Raw genomic sequence first — 25322 nt, forward strand, 5'->3', positions numbered from 1 at the left:
TGAGAAGAATATGACATTGAATAACAAACTAATGTACAGTGTAAACACAAACACACACACACACACACAGCTACTGGGGGTGGGTGGAGCCTCAGATGTTTTAGTTTCAATTTTGGGGAGCTCTCATATCATTCATTGTAAAACAGTCAATGTCCTATACACACATTAACTCTCATCCCATCTGGGGACAACATTGTCCCCACAATATAAGGATTATGAAGTGACTAAATGGGATCAAAATCAGGGATTATCTGAATTAAATGTCTGTAAGCCACAGACACTGACGCGCCCCTTCAGCCAGACTTATTTCTTCTTTTTGATAACAAATAGTCTTTAACAAAACGTTTATGAAACACGTTATGGATTTTGACCACAAGAAATGGATGACAATGATGTTATTTCAAGATCCTTTTTGTGTCAAAGTGCAAGACCCTGAAGCCCTCCTGATGAGTGCGTGGAGAAAAAAGTTTGTCACTGTGGGAAGTAAACAGCTTTGGGGAAAAAAAGAGCCAAATGAGTCTAATGTTACGAGACAGCGTCACGGTACCATCTGGTCAGAAACTGGCACTGCTGACATTACAGTTTTATCTTCCATTTTATCTGCTTATTACATCTCTAAAATGCACACTTCGCTGTCACCAAGTTGTGGATGAATCCCATTTCTCACACATACAGGGAAAATTTGTATGGACAGACTTCAAGGGCTTAAATAATCTGAACTGATCATATGTAAAATCTGCTCTCTGTTAAATTATTAATTTAACTATTTCTAATTCTCTTCAGATGAAAGCTCTAACATGGATCTTTCATTTTACTGCATAAAGGGATGATCCTCTGCATCAGTATCCACCTGTCCAGGTGAACCTGACACACAGTAAATCTCCACGCCTCAGCCTGTTTGTGTGATGAATGTGCTGTAAAACCTATTATTCCACCCCAACTGGCCTCGGCTGCTTCGGCACTGAGGTGCTGCATGCAAGCCTAATACAAAAATCTATTCGATTCCACACACTCTTCTTCCTCTCTTCTTTTATTCTTCTCCCCCTCCTCCTCCTCTTTCTGTCACGGACAGACGCCCTGAGTGTGGCACACACGAGGACCTGACAAGCAGCAAGAGTCCATCTGTGCAAATTTATACTAAAAAGAAGCGAGATTGTGCCGCCCCATTTCCTCCTGATTAAAATTTCAGCGCACGTCACCATGATATTCCTCTGGGGCTGTTCTTGCTGCTCAACAAGACCTTGAAAAACAAGACAAGGAGAGAGGAAAACTTTTCAGCTAATGTGTGCACATGTTTAGTTTTGTGGAAGCGGAACGTGGGCGGGTGAAAGTAATCGAGACAGACAGTAAAAGAGGACGAGTGTGGAAGAGACAGAATAATCTTGAGGAACAGATGGGAGAAGTGATCACATGTGTGGAATGAAAGTGGGCTAAGACAAAGAAAAAGTACTCGGTGACGGGAGGCCTTCAATTCACAACACACACTTCTCCTTTAACAACCACTTGCACAAATTCCGGATGTTCTCTGGCTGAAAGACTGCACTGAAAAGCTCAACATAAACTCAGCTACCAGCTCAGAGACGTTCCAGTCTTTCCTGTGCTTCTTCAGGAAGTCTAAGAAGGCTAAATTCCCGTGCCAAATTCTTGTTAACTCTTACAGAGGAGCAACAGAAGGCATCCTGACTGGAAAACATCACAAATGGGCAGCGGGTGATTCAAAGTGCTCTGGACATCACATTTATGTAATTTTGTTGGGGCTATAACTGATTTTGTGATACAATCCCGTGCTGTTTTATGATATGATAAATCCTGAATTATTTTTCCAGGTATTTGGTGAATTGGACAAACTCATATTCTGAGCTATTGGTAGCTATAAGTGAAAAGTCAGGGGTTCACAACTATCTTAAAACTTCAGCATCCACATTTGTTCCGTTGCTCAGCAAAAGATTCACATCAACGTGCCCACACAGCAGATTAGAGGAGCTGATAACTCTGAGTAAATCTTTCAAGTAAACCGTGTGAAAAAACAAAAAAAACAGACTGATGATCGGAAAACAGATAAGCATGAGTCACGAAGATTCTCAGGGAGCACAAACCTCCGTCCACACTGCTTCATCCTCCACACAATTTTATCAAACTTAACAGCAGGAAATGTTTAGGATACAACTCTGACCAGTATCAAAACACACATTGTGATTAACAACCACGGGATAAATGTGCCAAATTGTTCTTTACTAATGTGAGTGCAATAGTAAATTGGAAACTACTGGGCGAAGACTCATAATCACACTGTCCCAGCAGATGGACAGTAGAGCAGTGGATTATGCTGCTGGAGGGTTTGACTGTTAGCGGAGTCTAATTTCTCATAAAGACACACAAGGCGTGTTGCTGAAAGAGTCTTTTGTTTATGATAACACCACAAGGTGACTTGCGGTGTAATAAAAGTAATTCAGGAGGCATTCACGAAGAGAACACTCGCTCATAGCCTCACACCAGCCCAGATGAGGCAAACTGAAACCGAGCTGCAAATAAGGTGGCTGGAGAGACAGGAATGTGTTTGTCTGCTGTACTACACAGCAGAGTATTGCCTTCCTAGACTCAGCTAATCACCATCAGCAGAAAGCTGAGCCTCCACGCTGCCACAAACTCATTCCACTCTGGGCACTTTTCTGCTCTATTAATATTCAAGACACAGCACAAACACACTGATAGGACACTGGGGGAGCAACACCACGATCCACACAGGCTGTTTTGTCTCAATCGAACGGGCTCTCGTGAACTGACGGGCCCCAAAATGTCTTGGAAGTGACACGACAAAACAGAAATGTGTCCTTTAAGCCCTGCTAGAAGGACAGAAGCAGAGAGGGAACGATGTGAAGGGAGCTGAGAGCTACAGGGACGTAACTCGTGTCACCTGGCAGCGTGATCCCTCATTAAATTTAATGTAGCCTTTTAGTGGTCTATTTAACTGATGACAAAAGGCCACATGTCAGTCAGTGTTTGCACACGGATTCACAAAAGACAGACTGTGGGTGTCAGTTAACAAACGTTCCGCTGTATCTGCACGGACACGGACACAGACACGTGCACGTCGCCTAATCTCCCTAAAATGAGACATCAGCTGTGTCCAAATTCAGGCGCCGTCTCCTTCAAAGGACACATCCCGTCACAGAGCACAGCTTCACTGCACATTTACACTCTTAGGGTTGAGGTATACTTTATTAGAACCTGTTTGTTTGAAGTGTTGTCCAACCTCAGAAAAGTTGAGGCCAGAGGGAGGAACCTGATACAGAAACAAGTATTTTCCAATAACAGCCTCAACAGCCTGTTCTTTAAAATGTGACATGACTGCATCATTCCCACCTTAAGTGGGACATGACAAAATGCAGTGAGATCGTGGTCAGTCATTGGTCCATCAGTTTCCCGCCTGGTGACCTGGATGCAGGGATTTGCAGATTACAAAGCGCCTCTCTGAAAACACTGGGTGCCTAACCTCATTTCCATGCTGCTGTGGTCTTGTGTTAATCTGCCCGACAGCAGATTATGTTTGCTATTCCATCAGACAGGGTGGGATTGGTGCTGCTGCGGTGGGTTTAGGCCCTCAGCAGCTGCTGTGGGACATCACGGAGTGATACAGCAGAGACACGGCCCAAGTTGCTGACACCTGGAACCAGAGTGGTGTTTTCAGAGTGGTCTTCCATTTCTGGAGGTACGGGGCCAGGGTAATATCGCCGTCAACCATGAACGATCACTTTTAAGGTGCTGGTGAAAGGAAGGAGAAAAATACGAGCTCTGAGGACTAATATGGGAGATTTCTTTCTCTTGCTCTCGTTTACAGATGAATTGTTTTGCCTGTTACCTAAAAGTCTGCATTTAGGCTTGAGTGAAGCCTTGAGGCATGAAGTGGGCGGATGTATCACACAAGAGGCAACTCTCTTTTTCTTGTATCTATTCTATTTATGTCAACAAGTTATTCTGTTGTAACTTTTTTAATGCCCTGAGTTGGAGCTGGCAGGCAGAACATGCACTCAGGTTACAGATGCATAGCAGCACCGCCGAAAAGACTCCGTTCACAACATCCCAGTTCAACTGCACTCATGAGACACGGAGGGGAGAGAGAAAAGACCAAAAAAGAGGACTGAAAGAATGAATTAATATTTTTTTCAAGTCTGTCTAAAAATGATTCAGAAGTACACTGAAACTAATTCCACCTGTACTGGTCATTAAGAGATCAAGACAAAACAGACTGCTAAAAGATTAAAAAGTGAGTGAGACACATTTTTCGCATGTGACAGTACAAAACCACAATCAAAAGCTCTGGTGTAAGGAGAGACTGATTACTTGCCTGCTTCAGTGCATAATCACACTGAAACAGAAAATCATATGACTGATACGAGTGAATAAGTGCACACTAAGTGTTAATGGATGTTGTACATAACACGATGCATTCCTGAGGCTTGTGGTGTAGCTTATTTCTTATGCTAACATTTAAATTTGACTTAACTCTCCACCTTATCCTACTATTTACTCACAAACTAATTTAATCTGTTCACCACCTGCTTCTCTCTGTCTGCTCTGCTGTCTTCCTTCATCAGCAGGATGTTTATTTCAAAGCCATCCAAAAAACACAAACCACAATTTGGACTTTTTCAGTCTGTTTTGACAAGAGCAGGTGAGCCACGTGTGGAGGAGGCTTTTTGTTAATGTCGAGGCAAAGCAAAACTGACGAGGTACTGAGGGACATCACAGCCGCCAGGAGCACTTAGGTTTAAAACGGTGCCACTGATGCACCAGGCTGACGTCAAACAGGAGCGGTCACACCACCATGTGTGCATTTACAGCAGTTATGTAGCAACAACAACCAAATGAAGATAAATAAATCAGATAAATTATTACGTTATCCAACTTCAATTTGGAGGTTCAAAGAACTTTGAACCTGCTTTGTCGCAGAGGAAGGACTGGTAATAGCAGCACAACAATGTGTCTGATAAGAACACAGTAGCCCATTCGTACTCTGAGGATGAATCAGACCGCCTCCGGTCAATACTTTTCTGTTTCCTTTCTTCCTACTGAGATTTGACAAAATTTTGGAGTGAGAAGAGCAAGCTTCTCTGTTCTTTTTTTATTCCTCTTCCTGTTCTGTCAGATCCACCTCGACCCCCACAGACACGATTATCTGTCTTTCCTGTTCCAACCTCACCTTCTGCTCCTCGTCCAACTCTTCCCCTACTAAGCCACTTCACAGACACAAACGTGTCTCTCTGCCCTGCTTCATCACACAGAAGCACAATCGTATTTCACACAGCGGCAATGTTGGGCGGTCACACCACCTCGCCTCGCCGTTTAAAAGGTGGAATCACCGAATGAGGGGGCAGAGACAGAGCTGAGCCGGCGTCTGTTTAAAGGAGACACAGGAGACACATAAACACAGCTGCTGTTGTGTTAAACGTCACACCACGCGATATAAAGATCACACACCGGGGTGATGTCATACCAAAGCTGATTGGCTTAGTGTAAAAAACTGAACTGTGTGTTGATAGGTCATTTGATGGGTCATGCAGGCCACATCAGGCTCAGACCAACCTATGTGTTCCAGTGTACATAAATCTGATATGACAAAATATATCAGCCTCTCACACTTACATATAGATGAAATGTCCCATATACTGTAAGTAGCCATCATATCTGACCTTTATTTTTTACTATGTTCATGCATTTGTTCAAGTGTACCAAAAGCTAAAAGAAGGGTTTTCAAAATAGCCTGCTGAAAATGTTTGCCCCAACTACATTTCCTGGTTAAAAAATGTGGCCCAGCTGAATCAGCCCTGGGCTTAAAGCTACTCTCACCTTCTAAAAACATACCATACAGCACAGAGCCTCCACCACCGCACCAGCTTCACATCCTGCAAGCTGTCGATTCAACTGTAAAACAAAAGGTGAATCATATCACCTCCCGAAAACGTGTTTCTGTCATCGTTCCGACTCCTCTGGTGCTGTCCCTGTCTCTGAAGCAAAGACGCTCAGCAGAAAGTAAAGGAAATCATCTGTTTTCAGATAAACATTACCCTGACGGTGTGATGATTCAGGACTGTGAAGAACTATGTAGAGAAGAAAATAAGCAGCAACATCTTAGGCAAAGAGCAAAGGAAAGAAAAAAACTTCCCAAAAAAACTGGTAATAAAAACTGTTATTGGCAGCGAACCCATTCTGCTGTTTGGTGTGGTATTTTTCTTCCCCCTCAGAAAACACTGATTTATAGGAGAGCCAGCTGGGAGTTTTGACTGCAGCTCTCTTCCAAATTGCTGCCCATCCCCTGGGCTCTGGCTCCACTGCTCTTTGCTGCTGAAGCTGAGGATCTCCAGGCAGAGATTGCGGCACTGACGACCTCCCTGGAAGAGGAGCCCAGCAGGGCTGCCACAAAGTGTCTGATCTCCCAACAGGAGTCATTATCTGCAGAAATACCCGTCAGTGGACTGGACAAAGGCCATGACAGATGGCTGCTTGTCTGCTTTCTGTAGGCGCAGGACTGTACTTCATTCTTGGATGTGTGACACACAGACGGAAACATAAAAAACTGGTGATTTCTTGCTGTGCGAACAGTTGGATGTTTATTCTGAAGAAAAATTGCAAATCAGTGCTTATCTCAGCTGCCATCGATGCCAGCAATCCCTTATCATACCTAACACTAACGTTTTCTGAAACGTATGAGAAACAGAAATACTCTCATTTCTGAAAAGTACAAGAGGCAAGAGTACAAGAACATGAATGAAGCTGTGCTTCTAAACACTAATCCTGTACATCATGCATGCTTCAGACGAACACAACAGGACAACTGTGTTTGACAGCAGTTTCTCAGACCACAATGCACAAGAGAGACGATACCATGTCTTTTGAGTTAAAAATTGAATTTTAATAGGAGACGTGGTGTGTCGGATTTGTAAGGGCCTTCAGTGGTAATTTACAGCTGTGCTGCCTCTGCCACACTCACTTCCTCAGCTTCCACTGGCTCCTGTCCAAACCCATCTGAGCAAAGTGCTGCTCAAATAAGCTCCTTATTATCATGTCTGACGGCCAGGAAGCAGAAAAATACTGTACGGTGGCCATTAAGTGCTGAGATGTGGTGCTACCAGCTCAAAGAGCAGCCTCTGCCCTCGTCAAACCTCTACAAGCATCTCACGGTCCTTGGATCTAATGCAGACCGAGGAGGGGGGGGCTGTCCTTCTGGCTTTTGTAGGGTCAAGGCACAGCGATGGAGACAATTGGCCCAGTGGTAGCATCCTTGAGCATGGCGGGTGATTCTTCCAGGGACGCTGCTTGTCGCTGCCCTTGAGGAGAAGTCAAATTTGAGAGCTGAGGGCATATTATGAGGTTTCTGTCCGTCTGTTTATATGTGTATGCACTTTCAATTTCAAAGTCAAGTCAAGCAAAGGGAAAAAAGGGAAAGAAATAATCTCAAAGCTCGGAGTAAGCAGTGATATACAGTTACTCAAGGTACTTGCACTTCAATATTTCCATTTGCTGCTGCTTTATACTTCCACTCCACTACAAACACTGTTGGAGGCAAATATCATACAGTTTTACTTCAGTTCAGCTTATTCATACCAAATATAAATACTATTATACATTAGCATAACATTATAAACATTTATTTTTACATTTACTGGCAACCTGATAACAGCAACAACCAACAACCTGAATCAGAAGACTGCTTGCCAAACATTTGAGGGTTGCAGCTTCACTATGTTTGATTGTAATTTGACAATTTACAAGCTCTGCAATTCAGTGAAAAAATAGTCTGATCAATGAGGAAAATCAGGGTCTTGCAGCTTCTTGTCCCAGGAAATTGCGATTTACCGCATCTGTCTGTAGGCTTCTGTGCTTGAAGGAAAAGTTTTTGGCTGGTCTGCCATTACATGCACACCATTTTCCCAGTTACCCCCGTCTCAGTGTTTTTGTGACTACAAGCCTCCCCCCTCCCTCCCTCCTTCCCCTGGCGTCCTTGCAGCCTTGTCTCTTTATGTTGCTGGGTTTGGCTGTGGTTAGCGTGGGAGGCCGGGTGCCACCGACGGGAAGGAGGACAGATGTGGCTTACGTAATGATCAGCAAATCAGTTGTCTCAGCAGCCCTAATCCTCCATACATCTCCCCACGGCAGCCTCGTCCTGCCGCGCCAAGCTCCTCCGAGCCGCAACCAGCCAGAGAGCTGGAGGCATGTCGCTCCTTCCCACCACTGGTTAGGAGGAGCGAATCAATGAGCTCAGTGGGGAGAGCTTTTACAGCTCCACTGGAAGGTAATTATCAACATTTGTCAGTGAGGGGACAATCAGGCTGCAGGATGATAGCTCTGAGTTCAACAGAGAACAGTCCAATATGAGAGCATAATGTGAAACAAAGTGGGCACAGAGAACTGTTAGACAGAACCTTATTAAGAGGCAGGTTTATAATAGAATAACATTCTGTATTAGGTACCCACCAGTTTCAGCCGGCTGCCTCACACCAACGCTGCCTACAGACTAATGTCAGGTTCACCTGGCAGCAAAGACACCCAACAACAGAAGTGGGAAAGACTCATCAGAGACAAAAAGAAGCTGTGTCCATTAAAAGGTCTGGTGATGTGCTCACATGTTCCTCCAAGTGGTATCTTGCAGTTTGTTTACAAAATCCAGTTAGTTTACTCCCAGTACAGGTGCAAATACAAATAACGATGTAGTGTCAATTACACAGTACTTGTATTGAATTGTTTTTAAATGATCTCATCTCCACGTTTTCAGGTTGTTCACGATCCAATGCGATCAACTCCTAGAAGGACATGACAAGGTTTTACACTCAGCTTCTATGTAATACTGCAATAAAAATAAAACTATGTGAACAACCTCAAAAATCTCTGAGAGCTTTTCTCAAACATCCTGCAGACCTGCGTGCAGTGCAAAGGGCTGAAAAGACTGGATGACCCTCTCTGACCCTCTTCATAAAGGGAAGAGAACTGACACAAATGGGTCCTTTTCACTTCACTGAAATATGATCTTTTGTTGAGTTTTGCCTTTCACTGTTTTAGCAGTTTGAACTGTTGTCAGTGCAATTAGAAACTTGTTGACATGGGTGACATATTGAGTGTCTTCAGTAGCAGCAGTTTTACAGCAGCTGTGGATGTGATTTATTTTCCCCCTCACCGAGACTTCATCATGAGGTTAACTCATACGTGTCACATCAGTAGTTGAAAGCACCTTCTGCAAATTACATTTCCACAAGTAGTAAATATGACATTTTACAGCAGTATAAAGATGGAAGAGAAGTCACTTCCTGTATGGCTCGAGCATCACCGTCAAATAACTGCAGTGTGAGGAAAGGATATTGCTGAGAGGTGACGATGAACATGACTCAACAAAATTTCACCAACTATTTCCTACTGCAATTTGTTTCTGCTATTTTAGCCACCATCTGTACTCATCTGAATTGGTCCACACTTTCATATTTAGTGACATGTGACAGTCCTCTTCCTGTTTTGACATGATTTGTATCTATTCAAACGACAAACATCATCCCACAGAATAAAAGCAAGAAAAACACAGAGAGCAGCAGCACACTGAAGTACACTGAAGCAGACTGTTTTCCCTACTGGGAAAATCATTTACACGTCAAATACATTTTTCCCAAGTAGCACAGTGTAGTCTTAGTACACAACATGCTGCTCTGAATATTGAACCTTTTCAGTGTCAGGACCACAGGTGTGTTATTCAGTGTGACTCGCAAAAAGAAACTGTAGGAATCCATTCAGCAAAGCAGCTGATGAGTTAAAGCATTTCCATTAAACTGGACTGTGTCTACACTGCTCCTGCTGCCGCCTGAGCCGTTCCCCGAGCTTGGAAAAATTCCCAGCATTTATATCTTGTTTCATTTACCTTCTCCTCACCCACACAGCTTGTCTTTTCACGCATGGTTTTACAACCCAAATCAATGCCAAAGAAAATATTTTACAACACAAGGGGGGGAAGAAAAGGAAATTTCGCCTGATTATGATCCAAGATGAAGACAGGTGGGGTGTGTGTGTGTGTGTGTGTGTGTGTGTGTGTGAAATGATCAAACCTCATAAATGCTAACAGTGACATCACCTGCTGTTCCTGTTAGTAGCTCAGTAAGGAAGGCCACGGTCTAGCGGAGCAAAAAATGCAGCAATTTCTTGAGGAGACAGCACGTCAATCTTCAAACAGATGTTCAGAAGTGCTGGTGTGGCTGAAGTCTGATTGCTGAAAAGTGCTTTAAGACTAGAAAATGAGAGTTCAAACCATCCCTCTGAAGCTCTCTGAACTACGGGAAACACGTATTGCACCGTGATCTGTCGAAATGAAAAGAAGTCGTCACACTTCACAGAGGAGCAGGGCGGCCGGAGCCTAATGGTGAGAGCAGAAAGGTTTTCCTCCGGAAACTGGGTGGTTTGAATCACTGTGGGAATGCGGGTGAGGAATGATGTACAAAGCTTAAACATTACGCCAGCGACAGCTACCATCAACACTTTTACATTTACTCACACACACAAAGAAGAGGAAATCAGACAGAAGTGAAGGCATTTAACACCCGCTGCAGCACCTTTTATTAGCAGGATAGCTGTTGATAGCAAATGGAGAATTGATATTTATGATATTGTGTCATACGTGGTTTTACTGCTACCAATCTATGAATATAATACTGTGATATGAGCAGCCCTGAGTGCTCTAACAGTGTCTGGTCCCATGTTGTTGAATTAGGAAATCAGCTCATTTCCTTGACTGATTAACCTGGTGTGAAAGCTCCACCAACCGCTAAAGTATTATAAAATCAATGTACAAAACTGTTCACACCAGTGACTGTAAGAGCTCCACCAAAAGTCAGGTGAGAGCCTGCTACCTGCTGACTCCAATGATCAACTTTTGTTCCCACTGGGCTGAGATACTTTTAGGGAGCTGAGCTGCTGTACAGACAAACTGGGTTTCAGGACACAAAACAAGAGCAAGATATTTGCGTTTAATATTAAATTAAACGCATCTTAATTTCCTCAGTTGTTGCTCGATCTGTTTAATTACGTAAAACAAATAATGCTGGATGCCAAGTTACTTGATCCCAAAGTGCTGTCTTCAAATTGCTCATTCTGTCTAAAGAGCAGTAAAAGGAAAACCGTAGATCGGATCTTTTTTTCCCACCAAATTCTTGTCACTAGTTGTTAAACGTACAATATGAGGAAAATCTGCAAAAACACTGTTCAATACGAAGATATGATTTGTGATCAACAAAAAACAAACAATAAAATCCTTAATCCTCGAACCTGAAAAAGGAAAGCAGATGTCTCATGACAGCTGTGACTCAGGTTACAGCCCATAGAAGAGAGAACAACTGCATTACGGAGGAGCATGTGAACACACCACAGGGGCCAGAGGTTGTTAATAGACACAGCTGAGTGAGCAGAAGATGCAGAAGCAGAAAACTGCCTCAGGTCAAATGGTTCATCTGCCATGGACACTGTTCCTCCTCTCCCATGAAGCTTGGCTGATTTAACTGTCATGACTGTAGTTTTCCTTATCGGCTGATCTTCACTGCTGTGCAGCCAGGCAGCGATGTGGAGGAGCTACTGCTTTGTCTTCTGTGTGCGCAAGCGCACACACACGCATGCACACAGACCTTTTATCTCATATGCACAAAGCCAACAGCATACTGCCTTTAAATGCCGCCGACTCCAGGAGTTTGGGCTTCAGAAACACACAGTGGCTCTGCGCATCGAAGCGAAACTGCTGGGAGAGGAAAAACAGAAAATTCTCTCCAGAAAAAAAAAAACTGCTCTATGTTTTCCTTCCGAAAGATAAACTCATCATAGGTCAGGCGCTGTGGTCAAGCACAGACAGAGGCCTACAGCAAGGTGAGAGGAAATACGTTCTCTGAAGCTAACAATCGTACAAGTGGATGCAACAGAGCTAAGGTCCATTTATCAGCCCACAGTTAAAAACTTCTTCAGGGGTCACAGTTAATCAGCAACCTCATACAGTGATGATAAGACCAGTTAGCTGTGGGGGACCTTTAACTCCTATTTCGTTGAGATTACCAGCAGCCGATAAGAATAAGTCCAATAGTCGGAGTCGGTGTTCAGAGAGGAACAGACACAAAGAGTGGCCCACAAAGGCAACACGAGGAGCACAAGATGCAGAGTGTGTGGAATGTTTCAGATAAACTCTGCTGATGCACGCCAGACAGCAGATCTACTGTCCAAGTCCAACCTGGATGGTGTCAACCTGGCGAAACTAAACTGATCGATGTGAAACAGCTTAACACAACCCAGGCAATCAGCCTCACTGTCAATCTGCCCCAGTGGCCAGCTGTGGTACTGCAACAACAACAAAAAACATTTTTCCCATTTCCTCACGTGTCTGTAAATGATATCATGAGGTCAAAATTCTGACAACACAGAACAATTTTACTGTCAGACCAAAAAGGGTGCACTGCTGGACAATTTATGTGCTTGGCATTACTAGACACTGCATGTTTTAGATATTCACATATTGACCACGAGCCCAGAAATGTTCATATTTAGCTACAGTTTAGTGTATCTGAGGCAGATTTATGCTTCAAAAAAGCTGAACACACTCAACATAAAACATTAGAGTGCGTCTTATTCTCTGTGAGGCTCAGCATTGGCCTTAAATTGGCATCCAGGGACACGCTTAATCATCTGAACATTAAAAAAATAGCAGCTCCATAACCCACGTGGCTGTAATTAAAAGCCCGACTCCTTGCTCCGTATCCACAGGCTGTCAGCTGCACCTGTCCCTCATTTGGCTCCTTGTGCTGATCTGGGGCAGTACATCCCTGACAGGCATACAGAGCAGCTTCTGCACGCGCTCAGTCGGTGCCACAGCCAGCAGCAACTCAACGTCTGCCTTGTGTGAGGAACCTGGGGAGGAAACGCTCTCCAACAAAGTCAGCCTGTGAACAAACACCTCTTTTACCCGCTCAGTCTGCCTTTTTCTCCTGAGGTGCTTCACCCCCTCCCTCCTCCCTCAGCTCAGAGAGATAAAGTGCAGTGACTTAAGTCTGCAGTGAGGAACTCCACTTGTCTTTGCAAATGACTTTCATCCCTCAGTCTCCATTGTTTCCAGAGGCTTAACACATTAAACGTAAAATTTCATTTCCCCGTCTAGCAGCACAGCTCAGCCACAGCTCAGCAGCACAGCGTCAGGTAGTGACGGCAACAGCTCGTCTCCTGATCACCAAGTCCTGCGGCTGCAAGATTTAAGGTCTCTGAGTAATCTGACTGGGACCACAGTGACAGTAAAACAGTAAAAACATTTCGGGATGCGTTTAAGTGCGATTATCAAATTGTTTGGTAACCTTACAGTGTCATCATTCATTTGTTTTCCAGGTTCATGACCGCTCTGATGTTTTACACTCTGATAAATAACATTAAGGGGCCATCGTCACAGTGATAAACGGCTTTTCTGACAAAACCAGCACTGTGCGGTGTAATCAACTCTAATGAACTCTCACTACTGTTATCATAAACCGTGTTAAATTGTCTTAATCCCACTCACAGCCTCTCTAATTGCTCTTAACCTCACAGGATTCAGAGTTGATGTGATTTCCTTAATTGTAGAGAGCTCCCATTTCCCTCACTTGTTTGCAGGAAATTCAATGCAGCCTGAAATTACTCCAAAATCCAAAACGTGCCTTGAGGAGGCTCGATTTTTCTTCAAAACCTCACACATGCTTGGTGCACTCTGCGAGAGCTGTTTTTGCGAGGGCAGCCCAAATCTATTCAGTTTTGTTTCTGCGCACTTTGGATTCCCGCCGGTGCAGCCTCGAGGTTCCCGAGCGCTCTGAAATCACTGCCTGCTATTGGCATGAAACATCATTGCCTCTCTCCCACATGATGTCAGTAGAGCAGAAAGGAGAGATTTTTCACAGAACCACAGGCTAAACTCTTATTCAACTTTAATGTTTATCAGAATAGCAACAGAGAAGAAACCGACAGGGAGCTGCAGGTCAAACAGTTCGACACAGAGGAAAAACAGGGACCAGGCCTTACAGGCGACTGCATCGAGGCGTCACAATCTGGGACATTCGGATGACTTTATTGGCCCAGTTCTTGAAATTTAGTCTCGGAGATGAGAGACATCTCAATTCTGTCTTCTAAAAATTTCACTGCCAAGTTGTTTAAGAAGAAACCTTTCCTTTACTGTGGCCGACCAAACAAATACAACAGTTTGTTTTTCCTTCAAACACGTAGCTAGGAAAATCTTGGCTTTTCTTATTTTAGCATGCAAAAATATTCCAGTAAATCATTTCAATGGATTCAGTTGTGCCTCAGCGCAGTTCAGCTCAGTGTTTTGGTTTCGGAAAGTTATAAGAATAAAGCATCACGGCATTGTTTGTTTTTCCTCGAAAGGACAGATGTCAGACTTTCAATGTGTTTTAAGGCTCATGGGAGCCCTGGGGGGCCAAAAGGGTCAAACAAATATCTGATTTGCATCGTGACTCTCTGGGGTAGGAATACATCACAAGCAGACGGCCAGGGAATTCAAAATCAGACGCACTGGGGGTATTTATTCAGAAAACCAGTTTATGTCGAAGTAATAATATGCCTGGCAAGCTGTGGCTTCTGAGACAGGAATGAGAAACTGAAAGACGCTCTTACATTATGTGTCAGCTGGGATTTCTCCTTGTCCTCAGATGTTCTACATAGATGTCCTTGTTTACTTTGAGTTCTGCTCATTAATAATACCAGACTGTCACTGCCTGACCTTCTACTGGCTTTAAAAGCAGTCTATAGAAGTGAGTGAGTGTGTGTGTGTGTGTGTGTGTGTGTGTGTGTGTGTGTGTGTGTGACAGAGAGAGAGCCATGGTGTGTACTGTACATGTGTCAGAGGCAAAACGCTCAAGGTCCTGCAGTGATGAATGAACAGTAATCCCGCCTGCAGTGTGTGGCTCATAAATGTAGCCTCCAGTGTGCAGAGGCCTGTTTGATGCTCGTTTCTCTGCGATACGGCCGTGAATCTCCCTTTCGAGAGCACACTTTGTCTTCTGGACTTTTATCAGAGTTGATTATATCCTGTTAGAAAGAGAAAAATCCATCGGTGAGCTGCTCCACAAAGGGAATCCGACCTGACGTATGTGCATGTGAACATGCTCTTCTGTCAATTGTGAGCTGAACTGAAAGACTCGTTAGACTGACTTGCACTGGACTACACAGTAGGAGATCCACAGCCTGTAGGGCGCCATTCAGCAGATTAGCTTCTGGTTGTCGTTTAGAAATGATCTAGAACTAGATCTGATGAACTAGTCAACTGTTTGGTCAAACTGTCAGAAAATCATGACAAAACAAACACCATGTTATGTATGCTTTTTGTTTTTGAACTAGTTTTGATCAACAGGACAAAAGCATTTAAGCAAAACCCAACTGATATTCAGGTAGTCATCGTACTTCAGGAAGTCCGTGTCCTGCACCTGGACGAGACTTGTGTCAGGACACAAATGCCTTGTCAACAGCATCGGTCCATCCAGTTGCTCGGGCAGTCAGCTGGGCAGCACAGGAGGCAGCAGGTCTGACTGCACAACCTCTTTTTTAATTCTGCCCGCTGCTGTCATCTTGTCTAACCTCCACTTAGCCTATGCTGCTGGAGCAGGAAGATGGAAGCTGAGCCACCTCTGCTTCAACAGGCGGCCTTAATCAGAGACGGGAAATGTGCAAATTACCTCTCTGTCACTGTCACAATGGGGAGGCTCTGAGGCGGCTCATGTTTGCTGGAGTGGTATGAAATAGAGCTCAGGTCCATGGGCACATGAGTACAGCTTACAATACATGTAGGTGTGTGTTTTTGCCCACTTATGCAGCACAGCATTTGTGAGGTCAGAAAGGTCTGCCTTGCAATCATTGTTCCAGTTCATCCCAAAGGTGCTGGATAGGGTTGAGGTCAGGGCTCTATGAGGGCCAGTCAAGCACTGGGGCACAGTCATGCTGGAACTGAGAAGGACTTTCCCTAAACTGTTGCCACAAAGTTGGAAGCATAGCATTGTCCAAAATGTCTGTCCAAAATGTCAAATGGTGTGCTGAAGCATTAAGATTTCCCTCCACTGGAAATAAAGGTCTGAGCCAAACCCCTGAAAACCAGCCCCATACCACACTTGAATTCAATAATGAAGAGCTATGTCCCAATACTTTTGTCTTTACAGTGTACGTAAGCCTGGGACGTCATGAGAACTGATGCTTCAAATCGATGACAAAACTCTGAAAACATGACAGCACTCGTCTTTCTACAGTACTGTAGACACCAGGGATTCAGTTTTTCCGTGGCTGATGAGGGCAGCAGAAACACCTACAAGTGTTCTTTAACCTTCAGGGGAAACATGCAGAGGCTCCCTACCACACGTTTCACAGCCACATGGTTCATAAGTGAGGCGATTACACGTTCATCTATTGATCATGAGATGTCAGGGTCAGCCGGGCTCAGCTCAGGTGCTGACAGCTGACGATAATCACGATGCAAATTTGCTACGCAGGAATGAATCAGCACAGCAATGACTCAGTCCATTTGTTTGGCAAAGGGAATTACAATCAGGCATTTGTCTCCCTGTTTTTGGTTAAACTCTGCTGCGTTATTGGAAAAAGTTGGCCTTGTTTTCAAACCACCCGTCTGTCTCTTATCAAATTGTTTGACAGCTGCTATCACACAGTTTGCTAATGTGTAGCAGGCTTTTCCTGGCCCTGTAGACAGCTTGTAATCCCATTCATAATGTCTCCTGTCATTTAAGAAATCAGATCCAAGCCAAAGAAAAACTGAGCAGAGAAAAGTAATCCTTAGAGAAGATCTCTGCACAATAAGCTGGTTTGACGATTTCCACATTACACCCTGCGAATTAGCTGTAGTTGCTGATAAAGACCAGACACAGGCATGGAGTTTTGGTGGGATTTGTCAACATCTAAAGAATAAATGATGAGCTAATAATGAAAAGAACTGTTCACAGAGATATTTGATAGATTGCTCCATTGTTTTCTGCTGGAGGGGATGACATGTTAAAGGCTTTTGTAAGTCAAATTCTAGTTAACATGTCAGATCTGAACTTGATGCATTTCCACGGTCAGGCCAGTCAAGCAAGTTCACTGGGCTTGGACAAACTCCATCGCCAGCCAAAACACACACACACACACACAAAGAGACACACACCATTAGTGAAAGGCTCCATTCAGCAGATTCAGCTCATTTGAATTAGAGGAGCTACTATTGTCAGTCGGCTCCAGCTTTTGCCTTGCATTTATTCATCTTTTTATTTTGTTACTTTTCAGACTTCTGCATTGATCATCCAAACTAAGCCACAGAAAAAAAAGCTAAAAAAAAAAAAAATGAAATAAGTGGAACCTTGAAAAACCCCATAATAATACCCTGTATGACTCTTTTATCCTGCTGGTACAAAAATATTCTGTTCAGAATGACTGATTTTAAACTGCTTCTACAAGGAGCCATTCAATTATTTCAACAAACTCAAGGAACCAAAATGGCCCCATTCCCTTCCTGGTGTTACAAGACACAAGAAATCAATATGATTGTTATTTATGAATGTATTAAGAGCTGCAACAATTGGCTGACTAACTGCAAGAGAATTAGTTGCCAACTATTTTGGTAATCAGTGAATCGTTTCAGTCATTTTTCAAGCAAAAATGTCAAACATTTGCTGTTTCCAGCTTCTTAAATGTCACAATTTGTTGCTTTCCTTTGTCACTTATGACAGTAAATGAAGAGTTTTTGCGTTTGTGGCTGATGGACAAAAGAAACAATTTGTGACGAGCATTTTCACAAATTTTTTACCATTTATAGACTGGAATAACGGACACCATCAAAAGAATTCGACACAAACGCTGCTGGTTGCTGCATCTCAGATGACAGGCCTTGTGGATGTTTTGTTCCTCAGTTCAACTGGTCTTCAATAAGTCTAACTGTTCTTTTTGTATAGTTGTGATCACAGAGTTTCTCCATTTTGAGTATAATTCATTTTTCAAGGTAAGACATGACAAAGATTCATTTGACCTTTGAGGTTATTTTTTTCACATTTTCTATAGATACCACAATGATACAGTTACTGTTAATTCTTTGAGCCATCAGTTACAGCTCTAAACTTTGAACTCTGATATTTTAACGCAATGATTACATATCACGCAGCGCGACAATGAAAAGCACCCTGAACTCATCACCATGAAAAAGGAACTTGCGTTGCACCTTTAACCAGTGCTCCCGTCAACCTGTGAACGCAGCACCGCCTGCTTCGCAATATTTGACAACTTCCTGAAGTCGGTGTTATTGTAACTTTACTGCGACGCCCAGCTTCGCATGAGCTACGTGGCTCCCTGTGTCTCCTGGTCGCCCCAACTGATGACCTACCAGGGCTGACACGGTACCAACAAGTTCCGCCTTGTAAATCACATCACACACACTCACACACAGTAGGGGAATGTAAAGGTTGATGTGTTGGGGGGTAAAGCGGTCGAGGCGATAACAAACACCGAGCAGCACGCAGCGTTTTCAGGCGAACACCAATCTGAGCTTCCACTGCAGCGATTAAAACTAACATCTGAAGGATTTCTGACGGATACCGTCACCGATGTTACACGGTCAGACGACCGACAATATAGCAGACAGCCGCGAAGACCTCACTGTCGACGCCTTACCTGTAGGAGGGAGATGCCGCCCGGTCCGTCCACGGTGTCGGGCGAGTTGTCGAACACTCGGTCCCGGTACAAAGACCACAGGCCGACGTTGGGGAGGAAAAGAAGAGCCGCTATGAGCAGCCCGGCGAACTGCAGCAGCCTCTTATCCTTCCGCCTCATCTCTCCGGGAGAAAGCGAGTGAAGCAGCGGCGGTGGTAACCAGCAAGTCCCGAACCCACCGCTTTCCGAAGCGGAGAGAACTTTCACTCTGACTGGGGGACGGCCGCCGGCGCTGTGACGCTCCGCGGCTGTGAGCTCTGCCGCTAGGGGGAGCGAACCGCTGCGCTTCCGCCAGAGCGGGGGGTGAAGCGGTGGGGGTTCAGCAAGACTCGTTTCTTGAGATGTAACGCCTCTTAAAATCTGAGTTTCCCCTTGTGCACTCATAGCCAGTAGATAACGAAGGTGGAAATGGACAAAACAGCCATAACAAAGCCAAACTAATTCATCACGAAAGTTCTGAGAGACTGACGACTTGCGCTGCCTTCAGATGCACCTCGGAAATAAGACGATAATAACACAGTAATAATAAGACAAAGGCTTTTTCTAGGGATATAACCACCTACATCAGGCCTGGAAAAATAATTTAAGAGTTAATTTGCAATAAAATAGAAAAATAATTACGTTATTTATTTTTCTAAATCATGTTTTTGGGTTCCGACCAGGAGGTATCAGGCAAATTAGTGCTGGATTGCTCCGACAGACTGCCTGGAATATCATTAAAACTGTTGCTGATTTATTTATTTTAAGAATAGCTTTTGTCACTTTTTGCAAATGAACTTCAGATCCAGTTAAGTGTCATACATGCAGAAAACCATTTAGAATTTGAGTCATTCTGAGTCACCTGAAGACGCTGTCTTATGAGGTGACATGAGTTCACCCTCAGGGGACTGAGATTCCTGTGAAAGTCAAATAAAACCACAATAATTTACAAATCCTCTGAAAAAATTATCTGTCACACAGGTGACAAACTAAAAGGAAAATCTGAGTAAAAATATTTGTTATCAGGTGCAGACGTTTCCCTAATTAGTTTGAGGAGTATGAAAATGACGCAAATGAAAATCAGAAAATCTGTGGGATGTTTTAATGCAACATGTTAGAGCTCTCTCCACCACATGACGGGATTTCTGACTCCAGCGGAGCTCGAGGACTCGGAGTCCATGACAAGCAGCATTAAAGCAGTTCTGACAATTTACTAAGACACCTAATGTTGGTTTTTCATTTAATTTGTCTGCGTAGCTTGACACCTGGGGAAAAAAAACACAATACAGTTGAAAAGCCCGTGGGCATATGGCCGACTGCCTCGACACAGGATTTGTCAGCTTGATCAAAATCTGTGGGACTTCAAAGCATGCAGTGGCTGTCTGTGAGCAGATTTCATTAGATGTTTGATTCAGATGAACATGTGCACGGTAACTCAGTGCCTCCTCAAAAGTGTTGTGTCATGCTGTTTCTCTTCTCCATAGCCTTCAGCCGTATTCAAAATCTTCTGCCTGGATTCTTTCAGCCCATTACGCGACAGTGCCATTTCATCAGCATTTGTGAACGCACAAAGGCAGATGCTGACTGTCTGCCACTCAGCAGGGTGATTTCAGCGATATCATGAAAATACTCATACAGCTGGTCTGTACACAGCCTGTGAGAGTGCAGTGAGGGTGCTGGTTTGTGAAGCACATAAAGCTTTCTGCTGAGAAACCCCTTTAAACAAGTTTTCTGATAGTTGCAATGTTCTAAAAGAAATCCCTGCTGTATTTAGTAAGTATTAACCTGTTTTAACATGCATGATATTTCAGTGGGTGTGACAGAGCAATACTTAAATATTTACACCCATCCAAAATAAATTGTCAGTTAGTGCATGTTGGAAATGGCATCACAAGTCTTTGGGACTGTTGGGGCAGAAAGTCCAGTTTGACCAGCTGGAAGTCGCCACCTTTCTGCCGGAGCAGTTCAGCCAGTACGTGATGTTTCGTGGATACAAATTCATGGTTCTGAAATGCATCCAATGGTCGTGTCTGCGTGCAGCTGAGGCCGTGGCCGGCATGTGGCACCATGGTAGTTATTTTAAGCACCTGTAACTACGAAGTCCTGATCTCTTAATGATGAGACGTCTTCTTGTAATTATGAGATAATAACTGTGTTGTTGTGTGTTCCTCTTCCAGACAGTCTTTCTCCACCCACAAAAAGCTTAAGTATTTCTGCTTCTAGCTTGAGTGAATTCCTCTAGCCCACTCCGCCCACCCTCAACATGAATGGGAAGACGGCATTTTTAGCATACCTGATTTGGTCTGAGTCAGGCCTACTAAGGTGTGACTACAATGAGCTTCCATAGGAAATGGAGCTTAATCGTGTCTCTGATGTAAATCCAAGCTGCCTCCACTTGTGTTTTGTAAGCACAGAACAAAGCACAGTCTGTTGGGAACTCGCACTGAGCATGTGTGTGCATTTCAATATTTATTCCCTGTAGGTGTGGTAGAGAAACAGTTTAGATTCAAAGGAGGAAAGAAGTCATCAATGTCATGATTTTTAGATTAGATTTTTAGACAATCTTATTTTTTGAAAAGTAAAATTGTGGCTTCAGGTCAGTGTTGCCTTGTCCACTTGGACTCAAGAATGAACTGATTTCAATTTGTTTGTCAAAGGTTAAAGGTCACTGTGAGCTCACAAACCAGAGGTCAGGTCCTGTCCTGGACCGGATCCATTCGTGACAGCGTGGAGCAGATGAGCCCATTTGAAAGAGAACAGCATGTCAGTTGAAATGCAGTGAACGACAAACAGGAAGAAACACACAGGAGCTTTTTTAATAGGCTTAATCACAATCCCACACGTACAGTTTCAAACAAGGTACACATATCTAAAATCATCTCTTCACATTTTAACTTTTTGAGGACACCCTGCAAACGAAACAGAATTTAAATTTCAGTTTACTGAAGAAAAACAGCACGAGAGGACGGGAGAAGAAGAGTTTTGTATTGTGATGTCTGGTCTGTGCTAGCTGACTTTCCTTTCTTCCGTGTTTGTTGCATCAGTATTATACCTGACGCCCTCTCGCCTTCTGTGTCTCTGAACGCAACCTGCAGACTCATAGATTTTAAAAGTGCTTGGCTAAAATCAATACGAGTCGAGACAGAAGAGTGCGGCTGACACACACACACACACACACACACAAAACATCAAATGAATGAGAAGAAAACGTGAAAAGAAAATCACACAGCCAGACAAAGCTGAGCGCGAAACTGAAACAGAGATTTACATTGTTGGCAGGCACAGTATGCACCTCTGAGAAGGTCACACTGCTATAACACAACTGGATTATGTGGGAGCAGAATGAAGCTGCTTTATCATTAGGAAGGGATCCACAGTGGACAGTATGAGCAAATTGTTGCAATAGTGAAATGTGTCCTCCATGCTGAGGTCATCCTCCATGATGAACTGTGCAGACACATTACTCTTCTTGACTGTCAATGTGATGAAACACACATTTCTGTGAACTGACTGAGTCATTCGATCAAAAATCACCTCAGAGTTGACGTGAGCTCCTTACAGTCAGGTGTGCGAACAGGTGTGTGACTGTGCTGGCTGTCGAGTTGTTTAACTGCTTGTGCTCTGTCTGTAACGTTAATTAAACACCAGCATATTCCCAGTATGGAAACAGGAGAGCAGAGACCCCCCGCAGAAGTTAATCCAGCAACAGTCAAGGCTGTCTGGTTGGTTACATTTAGCCAAGAGTGCTTAAAATCTTAGTCTGATGACTACGAACTTTTACTCTGTAAAAACAACCAGGATTTAAAAGTGTAGTTTATAAACTGTATCAAAGTGTCAATTTGTATATACACTTTACTATGTTATAACCAGCATTAATTGACAGAAAAAGAGAGAAATAAGTAGAGAACTTAATAAGTAAAAACAGTATTAAGCAAAATCAAGAATAGAGTAAGATTAGAGCAATTAAACTCCACATTACAACAAGATTGAATGTCTGTATAAAATGTCATCTTAAATCCATCCAAGATGTTTTAATCCAGTGGTGGACCGGCTGTCGATATGACCATCCCTGCAGCTGTGTTGCCCCTTTGGCTGAAAAACAAAGGAAAACAGGTGAATAAATACTCAGCTCTGCTAATGGGACAGAATATGAGGGGTTAAGAGGATTAAGTTGTTTGTTTTCATATCTTTTAGCTGCTCCATCACGGTGGTCTCTGCTCTCAAAATGTTATATTCTTAAACACATTATACATAAAGCATTCTTTTCACAACACAGCGGCTTTTATTTACCTGACCTGAGCAGCGCCATCAGAGTGTTCTCTGCCGAGCTGGACTGATGCTCGCTAATTGTTATCAGAAATGACTCAATGCCAGAATGGACGCAGCTAATGGCTTCCGGCGCACAAAAGTCAATCTCTGGTCTGTCATCAGAGGAATAAAGGCATGCTAACAGGATGCTCAGTTTTGATGCACTGCAAATTACCTTGATTTATTTATTTATTTGTTTTTACAAGCTCAAATCCACACTGAGCCTGTGACAGGAGCAGATATAAAGCGCAGGGTTGCACAATCAATGTAAATCCCCATCGTCCTCAGAGGTTGCAGAGTTCATCCATAATTCATGCTTGAAGATGCTGAACAGATTGAATTGTCAACTCGGGCTGGTAAAGACGAGGAGAGCGAGAGAGGAGTGTGAGAGTATAGAAAGAGCAGGATTAACAGAGAGAGCAGCACATCTTGTGCTCACGTCCACTCTGCTAATGGAGCTAATCTCTGCCCTCAGTGACCCAGAACATGTTTGCATGGCAAATATGATGAGTGTAGGCCAAGAGGTCCAACTGGCTGTTTCATGTTGCTCAGAGGACAGGAAGCATGTATGTTTTGGCACTGGTAGTGTGAGTCGCCTCATCAGTGCCTTCATAACAAGGTTGGCTGGTTCAGTCCCAGTCCTGCTCTCCGTCTGACGCAACAGTGTTCTGTCTTCTTCTGTCCTGTGGCTCCTCAGTCTGCGTCTGTCTCTGCTGTTGTGTCTGTTGAACTCCGCTAAGCTCGGGTGCATTTGCTACAATATAAGCCGCCTTCGTTATTCTTTTTACGTGTTTAAATTTGCAATGTCTTTAATATAATTGTTGACAAGAATTTAAATTAGTCGGTTGACTCCTTCATGTCCACTTCAAGGAAGGAGACCATCAGGGTTTAGGGATATTATAAATTCAACAAAGTCAGATAAAGTTAAGGGAATCACGAAGACTTCACTGTCACCTCACAGGCTGGACGTTCTTCCCGTGTCGGCGTGGGTTTCCTCTGACTGCTCTGCTGTCTTCCCACAGTGTAAAGGCGTGCATGTTAGGTTAACTGCAAATTCAAAATCGCCTGTAGGCGTGATGGTTTTGAGTCTCTATCAGCGTGCTTGTCTTGTGCTGATGAGTTGATCACAGCTCTGACTGGAGGTCAAAGGAGCATGGAGGATGTAGCTTACTGTAGAGTCCCTCGTTATTTTTGCCGAGTGCTTTTCCATCACGCAGGAAGCTGTCTACCTGCTGTCTACCTGGGAGCTGTTTGAGTCTGCTGTCTGCAGCTCTTCAACTAAATCTCATCTCAGTGTGGCTGTTGCTGCTTCTTCCTCCCTGCCGTATTGAAGAGAAGCCTCTAACAAAGCGACGCTAAATTGGTGATGCACATTTCATTTCCTGCATGAGGGCATGAAATGTAGTGTTTTCACCAGCAGCGACTTAACTCGAGTCAGCTGAAAGTGAACGCGAAGAAACGATGAAGTGTGAACTCCACCTCTCACTGAATGTCAGCTGGGATTGGTCAACTGCCAACTGATGGACAGCACTACAGCATTATCATTTCACCAATTTCCCAAAAAAGTATCTTCGATGTCCAAGTTTTCTTTTATTGATTTATTATCTGTTTTGCAGACGAGTGCTCTGCCAAACAAGCAAGGTCAAGCAATGCTTAAGGCAGCATTAATCTGTTGTATAAGATGTTGTATTCCTGCTGCAAATGAACACTGTTCAGTCCAGCTTTGGGGGTCCTCAGGTGGGGGGCACTGCTCAAAATACCAGAAAGTGATAGAAAATATGACCAGAATATGTGAAACAAAATAAACCCTACACGTGTTAAAGTCTACAAGTGTATTTTACCTCTGTGGATACTTTTATTTTAAGTTTTGGACATTCATGCAGCATCTCAGTTTTCATATTTCATTTCATTCTCAGTGTTCATAATCCCATCACACTAGCTATCCCCAAGGCTTGTGTTTGGCATGTGTAAAGATTGTGTGTAGTGCAGTGCGCTGTGTGTGTGTGTATGTGTGAGTGTGTGAACCTTCATTACCCAGCAGCTGTGCTGAGTGTTCACCTGCCCATTAAGCCTGTATGAACCTATAAACACTGACGCACTTAAAGCACCAGCTTCTCTAATATCAGCTCGGTGTGAGTGACTGAACATGTGTCACATATGTGTTCATTTGATCCCTGGTGATGATCAAGGACTCGGCTCTCGTGCCATGAAACCAGTCGATGATAACTGCATGATGGACAGCTGCACTGTAATAATCTGTAAAGGACGTCACTCACACAGCATGTTAAGTACATTCCTGGATGCTACAGCCAAATGTTAAA

General features: G+C 43.7%; 1 protein-coding gene across 1 annotated transcript in view; it reads right to left on the bottom strand.

The window, feature by feature from the left end:
• Nucleotides 1-19209, bottom strand: part of LOC124070240 (polypeptide N-acetylgalactosaminyltransferase 10-like) — a 61717-nt gene extending 42508 nt beyond the window's left edge. The window contains exon 1 of the mRNA XM_046409945.1: nt 18676-19209. Coding sequence (XP_046265901.1) covers nt 18676-19098 — 423 coding nt within the window. The 5' untranslated portion in view covers nt 19099-19209. The remainder of the gene's footprint in view (nt 1-18675) is intronic.
• Between the last annotated feature and the right edge of the window lie 6113 nt (nt 19210-25322).

This window comes from Scatophagus argus, chromosome 14, assembly GCF_020382885.2.
Source record: "Scatophagus argus isolate fScaArg1 chromosome 14, fScaArg1.pri, whole genome shotgun sequence".
NCBI classification, from domain to species: Eukaryota; Metazoa; Chordata; class Actinopteri; family Scatophagidae; genus Scatophagus; species Scatophagus argus.